We start from the raw sequence: 12,130 nt of genomic DNA on the forward strand, positions 1-12,130 counted from the left end.
CCCAGTTCTTACTTAAGATATAAACAATCAGGCTTTGTTTTTATCTGTGATGGTAGCTACTAACAAATGACAGAATTAGAAAAACAAAGACGCTACCATCAAGAGCAGATGCTAAAATACCTATGCGGTAATAGACAGAAGGTTAAAATGATGACTTTTTCTGATAAGAAGCTATATGACAGCTAATTCTAAATATATTGCTGACTACTAAAGAATGACAAAAAACCCAAAAAATTGTTTCATAACACATCTGGAACATGCTAAAATACCTAACGAGAAAAAGGGATATCTCAACACCTAGATTAAAATATTTAACTTCCTTTTCTATTGAGAATATGTGATTGCGCACTTTAAACAGACCAGTAAAACTAATCCACTGACTTACTTGACATAAATACATTAAATCAAAAAAGGCAAAGAGAAATATAGAAAAACTTACCATGGTATCCCCCTTTGGCTAAACTGACGTACTGTGTATTTCTCTGCAAAAATGAAGCAACAACCATATGCACATACTGGTCTTCTTGTTCTCTACCAGATCCAATAAAACACAAGTGCTGGCCACAACCTGGGGTCTCTGATGCAACAGCTTGACGCTGGGCCATAAATAACCCTTGGACGGCAGTTTGAAAAGAAGCAGGATGCTGTAACATCTGAAAGAAGAAAAGCGAGTTTCAATCAGTTCTACTATCAAATACAGGTAACTCTATTACCGAAGTACACATTACCAAGCTTACATATTAATTATATGGGATTCCTAAGTAGCATAAAACATAACACACATTGTAATTAATCACACTTAACTGCACTTGTTATTGTATATTTTCAGCAAGTTTTACTATTCTCTTTTTCTATCAATACATCTGATCCACGTAAGTACCAAAAAATAATGTGCCTGCTACACGAGAACATACAAACAACTGACACGTGTCTCATAAACAACAACAGCAAGACCACAGTTATCAGTTCAAATTACATGTAGTGGTCCATCTTAAGTATACCTTAGTTTTACAAGACCACTGAGCTGATGGTCCATCACCTTAGAAATCGACAATATCTAAAACATACATCTAGATGAAACAATAAAACACTTGCCAAGCTTGAGTCCAGATGAAATGCATTGGGGAGATGACCTGCATTATACTGATCAGAGGGCCTGCAATCCACAAGGAAAAACCGAACCTGTAATAAACAAATATCAAAAGCTTCTTTAAAATGCTGAGTGAAACATTCACAGGAATATAACTTTTAAAAGGAAAACTGTTCTTATGGTAAAACTGGTATCACATCAGAGATCAATTCTGAAACTCACAGGAGCACTACAAGCTAAAATGTATACAAAATTTAACATAAGGATGCCACATGCATTCAGCACTGTACCTGCACTTATAAAAATGGAAATCTAAATACTTCTCAACTTATGAGTTGTTTAACACATAACTAGAAAATCTGGCTTACTGATGATAGCTTAGTATGCCTAATATAGAGACACATAAGTTTCCTTCATTCTAATCTTCAATTAAGGATAAGAAACTTTACTCAGACCCTTCATTAAATTTCTTAACCTGACTTGTTAAGGGTAGCTAGGTTATTTTACATACATTAAATCAAACTGACCACTAATATGCTGAGCTCAATGACCTCCAAAGCCAAATGGATACTCAGGAATAAAAATAATAAACACGATCAGTAACTAACAGTGTAACAACCCCCACCAAACAGAACAAACTTAAAACAATAAGGTAAAGTTCAAAATCTTAAGAATGCCAAGTCTAAGCTTGAAGCAACTCAGAAAACCATATGAGAAACTATGCCACTCTTGTATGACCATTTTCTCATGAGCTTCAAAAACTTTCTCTTGAATATAAGATCCTGAGGTACAGAAACCTTGGATCTATTTATACAAAAATTAATATCGTAGACATAAGCATCAATATTACCCGGCTTTGATTTTGTGAATTGGCAACAACACATTATTTAAGTCTTCACTTAACAAGTGTCTTCCCAATTTTCAAACCTCCAGCAAACTTAAGCTTCTATTTCAGAAAAAAAATATTTGGTTTAAATTCAACTGGAGTACAGTATACTTGACAACTGGAGAGTTAGTTTCTATCAGTACGGTTGGCTCCACATGTTTACATGGAAACCATCGTGGCATAAAGCACTGACAGTAACAAAAACTGGAATTATCAAACTGATCTTTAAGCTTAATCTTCCAATAATCTTGTGAAATATTTTTTTTTAATTTACATATTTCAGCTGACTGACACTTGAATAACATAAATTTGGATAAATGAGGCTTTAACTAGCTACTTAAATAAATAACAAATATGGCTGACCTGTTCAATATCATCTGGAGCACCCTGCAACATGTCACAAGTATCTATTATTTCATCAGCTGCAACAGGAAGACAAAGGGCTTGCGACAATGGAAGATCACCTACTCTATTGCATGTGTCACCATGTCCCATATAAACTGATCCAAATATGGCAGTTGAAAAGTCCTGGAATAAAAATAACGTTTATGTGGCTGCATAATATTAAATTACAAAGGGATCATAAAGCGTACCTAAGAGTGCCTTGGAATGTAATCTAGTTATAAATCTCTTTTACATAATAAAAAACCTGTCTGATATTCCTGGAGCAGTTCTGTTTCTCATTTACATTCTAGCGCATTACATACCACATAACTTTATTTGTACACACGCAACAATACATCAATATTCACGAGTTGACATTCTATTCAATATACTGTATAGTACTATCATCATTAAACTATTTTAGTGCCATACCTTTCTGAAAGTGGATGGAGTTTTGATAATATAATATCTTGCAAGGGAGCAAAAATCAGAGACGTCATCTACACTAAGACCTGCTGGAATTCCTGACAGTGTAGTGATAATCTGATCCCTACTTTCACTCTTCATTTCAAGCACTTGATCTCTGGAAAAAAGTTGCAAAAGATTAATAAAATATTATCACTTCAAACAGCCCAATGAGAATTTTACAGCCAATTTTTCAATCAAAATTAGAGATAATAAAAGTATGATACAATTTAAAATAACCTTACAAAAATCATGAAATTCCTGCCTTGTATACAGATCATTCATACATACAAGGATTTATGAAGAGCTGATATTACAGGAGGTACAATATACAACAGGAAATGGGAATACTAACTTCAGCAGCACAGCCTATGTTAGTAACACACCTAATCAATGAGAATCATAACTGTGCCTTCATACCTCGAAATAAATACGCTAAGTGACTAAGAGATTGTCTTCAATAAAGGTATTTTTGCTAAACCTTGATTTAAATGGTAATAAACCGTGAAAAGTATCCAAACTTTGGTCTCCATAATGACAATATGAAAATTACCTTTGATCTAATTTTTGCTAATTTTTACATGTAATCATAAGATTCTACACAACATATAACTGGAACTTTCAGCATTTCTTGATCATTAATTAACAACCAGACACTGCATATAATGTTCAACTAAAAACTATTGACAACACCTTCCAGAATGGCTCACCTTCATCCCCACTTGTCTTCAACCTTCACAAGGCAACTGAAGATAAAATCAATGGCTTCCTACCATCAATCAGTTGCAAAGTTATACTGTACAACATACTTGACACAGCAAATCCTTAGTAATATTACAACACACACACATACACATCCAGGATATCTTCTAATACAATGAACTTGTTCCCTATGCGCAACAGACTCATGCACAGACCTCCTAAACAGAAACATTCAAACAAAAAGCAAGAAAGAATATCATCAAGGTGATAATAATCTCCAATAACCAAATCAAGTCCAGTGCTGTACAGCAGCAACATGTATATGTACTTTGCAATGGAAGAGGAAACTTAACAAGCTTTGACAACCAATTCAGCTTTCTCTCAAGGGATACTCCGATATAGAGATGAATGTTTGCATACTTCCTTGGAACAATAAAAACTAAAAAACATTCAGGCCCCCTACAGGAAGCCCTGAAATAAGTATGATGTTAATACACCTAGGAACAACATAACTTACTGAACAGTACTAACCTTGCATTTACCAATATGACTAGTGACAAAAAGATGATGAAAAATGGATCTCTTTCTTGGAAGTAGATATCCCACAGAGCCATTGTCGAATCCAAGCTACACACAGAAGAAAATAAACTTCTTAACTGCAAAAATAAAGGAACAAGTATTACTGATCAGACACACCATGTTACACTTCTAAAATATGTGTAAAGGGCACAATATCTTCTCTCTTTACAATAAGAATACAATTCAATCAAGACATCTTAAAATTAGCTGGTTTGAAATCTATAAATTTCATATACAGGTAAAAATCACAACTTACCCATGATGTTGCATAAAGATCTGGTGTAATTTTACGTGAATCTAGGAATGTAGATAACTTTGGGTCGTGATATAACAATATCAGCCGTAACAAGTGGTAGACTGGACCTCCAATGCCGGATTCCCTGTTTACAAAAGAAGTTAGTCACGTATAAAAAAGTATACAGAAGTTCAAAACCTTAATTAAAATTCATGTTAGTCAAGTATAAAAAAAATATACAAAAGTTCAAAACCTTAATTAAAATTCACAAGCCACTGAGCTGGATACAGTATAAAATCTCACATAACTCTTTTACTGGAAAATTGTTTAAATGACTATACAGTGTTGCCACTAATCACCTTATTACATTCAAATGCTTAAATTTTCACAAAAAATTTTAGCAGTTTATAATATGTTTTGCCAATGCCTCCAGCTTTAAAAAGTGGAAAAGGATCCTAATTATCAGAAAGCCACCAAACACACATAGACACCTCCAAAAAATGTTGCTGGAAATATAGCACCCAATACTGCACATCCAAAAATTACTTCTATCATACTTCTAGGACATTGCAGGATGGGATAAAATATTAAAATGTGGTAAAATAATGGTTGTGACTCTGAAATATATATATATACTGTAGTTTTAAAAAATTCTAAATATGATAGCATATTAAAGCTATCCATGCTTTACAAATGTTGACTGCAATATTACAAAGAAGAAAGAATCTGATACTTCTCATTCTGGGATAATGATAAATCATAACTGTTTGACCAAACAATTAAGTTTAAATTTTACATCTGTGAGGAATGGTAAAAAAAAAAATCACAGCATATTCATAATATTCACTATGACACTTCACTCAACCTTCACAACGTCGATGTTCTCATGACCATAAATTATCATTACCAATACATAGTTTAACAAGACCACTGAGTTAACATTTTTAACACTCATGTGACTAGCCCAAAATATTTATCTTGATGATTAGATCCTATTAAATAGACTGCTACTCCTTAACTTAATGACAGGATGTAAATGCTAAAAATGTTGAAGAATCTGACAAAATTTCTTTTAAAGATTTGCTTCCAATACTTGCTATCTGTTGTTGGCTGAAAGTTGGACAATCACTACAGTGTTTGGCTTTAAGTGTCACTACATTCACTTCATTCAGGAATTGGGTTACATGGGTTATTCACCAAATATCCATGGGTCTGATGAGTGAGACCAATTTGGAGATGGGATTATGATAATTCACTGTGGCATTCCTTGTGGAGTGAAGAACAATACAATCCAACATTTGGCTTCACCTGATTTAATTTACTATTGTCAGATTCATGAGTCCACACTTCCTACCATTTCCCAAAAATGTTGGGTTCCATTTACTTAAAATGTTGGGTTTTAAAAATAGTCACAATTACCGACAGGAACACGTTCATTTGATCTAATCATAGTGATTGCAGCTTTGGTTGCCTTATCTTCATCCTCATTTCATTTAGAACTTGCATAAGCAAAGTTGCATTAGGTTAGGTTAAGAGAGCAAAAAGAATTTTACTGCAAGCAGAATAATAAGGCCTAAATCTCATAGCATAGTGCTAAATACAATAGAGTGAGTAGTTTTTTGAGGAAAAATTTGTCTAATAGATGGCTCTCTCCTTGATCTGTTACACTTATTGTCTAATGAAGTATATCTCATTACAGTTTATTGCATGTTGAGAGAATTACAGCTAATCATCTTTAGTATTTACAGCATTGGCAAAGTTCCTCATTGGACGGGTCGATATCATACTCGGCTAGCACTCTGCTGGCCCACGTTCGACTCTCCGGCTGGCCAATGAAGAATTAGAGGAATTTATTTCTGGTGACAGAAATTCATTTCTCAGTATAATGTGGTTCAGATTCCACAATAAGCTATAGGTTCCGTTTCTAGGTAACCAACTGATTCTTAGCCCCGTAAAATAAGTCTAATCCTTCAGGCCAGCCCTAGGAGAGCTGTTAATCAGCTCAGTGGTCTGGTTAAACTAAGGTATACTTAACAGCATTGGCAAATGAAACAAAGTACCCCAATGACTAAATTGTATCATATTTCTGTACATTATTATTATTAAATCTACTAACAGTGCCTTACCTAGGTATATATTTTTCAAGTATTTCTTCGAAGCATATATAAATGTGATCCCTGGCCATTTTTGCTGCCAAGAGTGGTAACACAATGTCAGCCCACAACAGCGAGGAATCATATTTGAGGTGCCTCGTTTTGCAGTAGTGAGTGAATATGGATTCGATATCACTGACAACAGAAACTTTATCCTCCTCTTCGTTACCGATTTTATCTGGAATTAAAAGGTTAAATAAGCAGTAGAAACGTACAAAGTTCAACAAGATGTTGTAAATAACAGCACTAAAACTGGATAAAGTAACACATGCTACATTAAGTGACAAGCAGTATTTCATCTATTAACCTGACAAAAATAACTGAGGTAGCCGAACTTCCTAAAATGGCTTTACATAAAATGGAAAAAATGTCTTACCAACAAGAGCTTTGCTGTCAGCTCTTATGAGGCCCTGTTCTTGCAGATCAAAGATTTCATCAAACTGTGTAAAATTACTTAGCTTACTCTTTCCTCCCAAACAAGTATACCATATCTGAAAAGCAAAAATGATATTTTAATGATAAAATAAGGTTTGTTCATACTTACCTGGCAGATATATATATAGCTGTATTTCTCCGAAATCCGACAGAATTTCAAAACTCGCGGCACACGCAGTGTGGCCAGGTGGTTAGTACTCATTCCCGCCGCTGGGAGGCGGAATCGGGAACCATTCCCATTTTCTATTCAGATTTTCTAGTGCCACTGTCTCAAGAGGGGAGGCGGGAGGGCACTAAAGTATATATATCTGCCAGGTAAGTATGAACAAACCTTATTTTATCATTAAAATATCATTTTGTTCATGACACTTACCTGCCAGATATATATAGCTGAATCCCACCGTAGGGAGGTGGGAAGAGACAGAATAGGATTTAGGAAACAAATAAATGTAGGCGAATGACGCCTTGGTTCCTTACCTGTTAGCATAGCTGACTTCGAGGTTATCTGTCACCCAAGCCTGCTTCTGCTAATCCAGAGTCTCCAGCAAGGTAGGGACCTATAAAGCTGGAGAGATCCAGATGACCTGTCCAAGGGGCGTGACCACAATAGGACTAGATCATGTTACCATACAGAGAGGGAGAAGGAGCAACGACCAACCACCTGACCGCCCTATCTAAGGTAAAAGAACCTAGCATAGGCTAAAAAATTGGGATGTCCACCTCAATGGCCACCCAACAACCAGAAATAGACAACAACAAGATTAAAAATACTACCTAACCCCCTAAAGGATAGGATGAGTATTGCCTTCTTCTCCCAACATAGTGTCTGGCGGAAACGCACGGTCCCAGCGAAGAGCAGTCTTCAAATGTCGTCTTCACATCCCGCAAGTAATGCGGCGAACACTGAATTACTTCTCCAGAAGGTAGCACCAAGAATATCATTCAGAGACATATTCTTTTTGGAAAGCCATCGAAGTCGCGATAGCTCTAACTTCATGAGCTTTTACTTTCAGAAGTCTCATGTCACCTTCTAGGCAGGAGGAATGAGCCTCTCGAATAACACTTCTTAAAAAGAATGCTAAGGCATTCTTGGACATGGGAAGATCAGGTCTCTTCACCGAACACCACAGATTGTCCGATGAGCCTCTAGTATTCTTGGTCTTGGCTAAGTAGAACTTAAGAGCCCTGACAGGACACAAGACTCTTTCTGACTCTTGCCCAAGTATTTCCGTCAAACCTTTGATTTCAAAAGATTTGGGCCAAGGGTTTGAAGGATTCTCGTTCTTGGCTAAGAACAAAGGATTTAGGGAGCATACAGCATTAGGACCCCTAAAGCCAATATGTTTGCTAATAGCCTGCACTTCACTGATCCTCTTAGCTGTCGCCAGAGCCGTTAGGAAGACAGCTTTCCTCGTCACGTTTTTGAGGGAAGCCGAAGACAGAGGTTCAAAATTACTAGACATAAGAAACTTCAGGACAACATCCAGATTCCAAGAAGGTGTCCTGAGTTGAGGAATTTTGACAGTCTCGAAGGATCTTAATAGATCGTGAAGATCCTTGTTATCGCACAAGTTCAGGCCTCTGTGCCTAAAAACTGCCGATAACATACTTCTATAGCCCTTAATAGTCGAGACTGCCAGTTTATTCTTATGCCTAAGATAAAAAAGGAAGTCAGCTATTTGTGGTACAGAGGTCGTGGACGAGGAAACTCCTTTACTCCTGCACCATCTTCTAAAAACAGACCACTTGTACTGGTAGACCGCATTCGAAGAAGGTCTCCTGGCATTGGCGATGGCCTTTGCCACAGATCTCGAAAAGCCTCTTGCTCTGGCCAACTTTGAGATAGTCTGAACGCAGTCAGACTCAGAGCGGAGAGGTTTTGGTGGAACCTCTTGAAATGCGGCTGCTTGAGAAGGTCCACCCTCAATGGAAGCGTTCTTGGAAAGTCCACTAGGAAGGACAGGGTCTCTGGAAACCAATCCGCTGCTGGCCAGAAGGGGGCTATTAGAGTCATCCTTGCTCCTTCTGACGTTGCAAACTTCCTTATCACTTCTCCCAGGATCTTGAAGGGAGGAAAGCGTAAAGGTCGAGTCCTTTCAAGTCCCAGAGGAGGGCGTCTATGGCTAACGCTCCTGGGTCTAGGACAGGAGAGCAATAAAGGGAAGTCTTGCCGTCCTGGACGTGGCAAAGAGGTCCACTAGAGGACGTCCCCAAATTCTCCACAACTCTAAACATACCTCCTTGTGAAGAGTCCACTCGGTCGGTAGCAGCTGATTTTGCCGACTGAGAAGGTCTGCTCGAATATTCTCCACTCCCGCAATGAACCTCGTGAGAATAGTGACCCTTCGAGCATGAGTCCAGAGCAGGATCTCCTCGCAAGGATGAACAGGGAACAGATCGAGTACCCCCTGTTTTTTGAGGTGCGCTAGAGCTGTGGTATTGTCCGAAGTGACCTGGACAATTCTGCCTGCAACTTGGGCCAAGAATTGAAGAGCCAGAAAGATAGCACCCAATTCCTTGAGATTTATGTGCCAGGACACCTGTTCCCCTCTCCAGGTGCCTGACACTTCCTCCCCTCCTAGTGTTGCTCCCCATCCTTCCCTGGACGCGTCGGGAAAACAACACTAGGTCGGGGCTCTGAAGGCGAAGAGAAACCCCTTCTGCAAGCTTCAAGGGGTCGAACCACCACTTCAGATGATCCTTGACAGAAGGAGATATCGTCAAAATCTCTTCCAGATTCTCCTTGTCCTCCAGTTCTCCGCCAAGAAAAACTGAGAGGTCTGAGATGGAGCCTCCCAGGGAAACAAACTTCTCCAGCGAGGAAATGGTCCCCAGCAAACTCATCCATTCCCTCACCGAGCATGTTTCTTTCCCTAGAAAGGACGAAAACTTTGCTTAAGCAAAGCCGTTGCCGTTCTCGGGATGGAAAAGCTCGAAAAGCCACTGAATCCATCTGAATCCCCAGATAGACGATGGACTGCGTCGGGATCAGATGGGACTTTTCTTGGTTCACAAGAAGTCCCAGGGACTTCGTCCAAATTCAGTGTGAAAGTCAGGTCCTCCAGACACTTCTCCGAGAAGAGGCTCGTATGAGCCAGTCGTCTCAGGTAGAATGACACCCGAACACCCGCCAGGTGAAGCCACCTCGCAACGTTTTTTCATGATCACCGTGAAGATCATGGGAGCGGTGCACAAACCAAGCAGAGAGCTCTGAACTGGAAGACTCGTCCCCCCCAGCACAAATCTCAGGTACTTCCTTGATTGAGGATGAATGGGAACATGGAAACGCATCTTGTAAGTCCAGAGAGACCATCCAGTCCCTGGTCTTAAGGCCCCTAGAACCGACTGAGGCGTTTCCATCTTGAATCTGTCCTTTGAAATAAAAGCGATTCAAGACGCTTACATCTAGGACCGGTCTCCACTCTCCCGACTGTTTCGGGACTAAGAAAAGCCTGTTGTAGAACCCCGGAGAATCCAACTTCAGAACTTGTTCCACGGCTCTTTTTTCTAACAACTGCTCCAGGAGGTCCAAAAGAATCTGTTGCTTCTCTCGGTGGTAAGACGGCGACAGATCCCTGGGCGACGTGCAAAGGGGTGGAAACATGAGAAAGGGGATCTTGTAACCTTTCTCTAAGACAGTTAGAGACCATGCGTCCGCCCCTCGTGTTCTCCAGGCTTCCGCAAAATAAAAAAGCCTGGCTCCTACAGGTGTCTGGAGGTGAAAGAAGTCACTTTTTTCCCCTAGGTTTAGAGGGGCCGCTCCTCTGGTGAAACCTCTTCCTCATGAGACGATCTAGAGGAAGAAGTTCCTCCACGAAAGGGCTTCTTCTTCCTGGTGGACAAAACTGAAGCAGACGAAGAAGAAGAAGGAGCTGGAGGATGTCTAGAAGAATGAGCCAACAGGTCTTGCGTGGCCTTCTCCTTAAGACTAGCGGAAATGTCCCGAATCAAGGACTGGGGAAACAGATGGTTGGACAAGGGAGCGAACAATAATTCTGCCCTTTGCGAAGGAGACAGACTTAGCAGTGAAGTCACAAAACAAGGCCCTCTTCTTTAAGAGGCCCGTACCAAAAGTGAGACGCCAGCTCTTCAGATCCATCCCTAACTGCCTTGTCCATACAGTTAAGGACACTAGAGAGCTCCCCAAAGTAATAGAGTCCGAGCTTGAAGCTTAAGATCTAAGGCTCCCAAGCACCAGTCCAAAAAAATTAAACACCTCCATGGTGCGGAAGAGACCTTTGAGATGATGGTCGGTCTCTGACAAGGTCCAAGAAACCTTAGCAGTAGGCAGATGAGACCTACGGGAGGTGTCGACAAGACTGGTAAAATCCCCTTGAGAAGAGGAAGGAACTCTAGGGCTGAGATCTTCTCCGTCTCATACCACATACCAGCCTTGCCTGAAAGCTTAGACGGAGGCACAGCGAAAGAGGTCTTGCCATGGGACTTCCGTTCCTCCATCCCACATGTTGACTTTCTTGAAAGCCCTCTTGGTCGCCAACGAAGAAGTCATCTTCAAAAATCCAGGAGCTCTCCTAGCTTTGGAGGAAGCTAGCTGAGAAGGAGGAGAAAGAGGAGCAAGGCTTAAACTTGTCCCGAACAAGTCCTTAAGCAAGCTGGTTAAAACTTGGTAGTCCGAAGAAGAGGAAGCAGACGAGCTCGACTTCAGCAGGATCCGATTCCGGCAGAAACCTCCGCCACAGCCGGAGAAGCAAACCGAGTCACCCAACACTTTAGGGGAACGAAGGCCTTGAGGTCCAATCCGAAGAAGGATCTTCTTTCTCAGAAGAAACAGAATGCTCCGGAACGCCCTGAAGAGCAACCGAAGGAACGTCCTGAGGAGCGCCTGGAGAGCGTCCTGAAGAGCGTCGTCACAGGCGTCACGCCCAAAAACCGGAAGAGCGTCCTGAACAGAAGCGTCCTGAAGAGCGGCTACCGAAGCGTCACGGGAAGAAGCTCGCGAAGCGTCCTGTTGACGAGCGTCACGACGAGGAGCAAGAGAGCTAACAGGGCGACAAGGCGACGACACAGGAGAAGGAGACGACGAAAGCGGAGCAGGAGAAGGAGACTTCCTTGATCTCTTGACAGGCAAAGTCAAGTCCTTGCGACGACGAGGAGCAGAGTCCTTCTCTGCAATAAGAGAAGACAACTGTCGCTGCATCTCCAACAAAATCTTCTTAGAAGGTGAAGAATCCTGTCTGGGA

The 12,130-nt window shown here is 40.4% G+C and overlaps 1 protein-coding gene across 3 annotated transcripts in view; it reads right to left on the reverse strand.

Annotated features, from left to right (window-relative positions):
- Window positions 1–12,130, reverse strand: part of TBC1D23 (TBC1 domain family member 23) — a 37,116-nt gene that overhangs the window by 15,626 nt on the left and 9,360 nt on the right. For all 3 annotated transcript variants that reach the window (XM_067092022.1, XM_067092023.1, XM_067092021.1), the window contains exons 3-10: window positions 6,871–6,985; window positions 6,468–6,672; window positions 4,363–4,486; window positions 4,059–4,183; window positions 2,793–2,943; window positions 2,340–2,504; window positions 1,096–1,182; window positions 440–653 (exon numbers count right to left, since the gene is read on the reverse strand). In XM_067092022.1, coding sequence (XP_066948123.1) covers window positions 440–653; window positions 1,096–1,182; window positions 2,340–2,504; window positions 2,793–2,943; window positions 4,059–4,183; window positions 4,363–4,486; window positions 6,468–6,672; window positions 6,871–6,985 — 1,186 coding nt within the window. The remainder of the gene's footprint in view (window positions 1–439; window positions 654–1,095; window positions 1,183–2,339; window positions 2,505–2,792; window positions 2,944–4,058; window positions 4,184–4,362; window positions 4,487–6,467; window positions 6,673–6,870; window positions 6,986–12,130) is intronic.

This window comes from Macrobrachium rosenbergii, chromosome 48 (genome assembly GCF_040412425.1).
Source record: "Macrobrachium rosenbergii isolate ZJJX-2024 chromosome 48, ASM4041242v1, whole genome shotgun sequence".
In the NCBI taxonomy this organism is placed as follows: Eukaryota; Metazoa; Arthropoda; class Malacostraca; order Decapoda; family Palaemonidae; genus Macrobrachium; species Macrobrachium rosenbergii.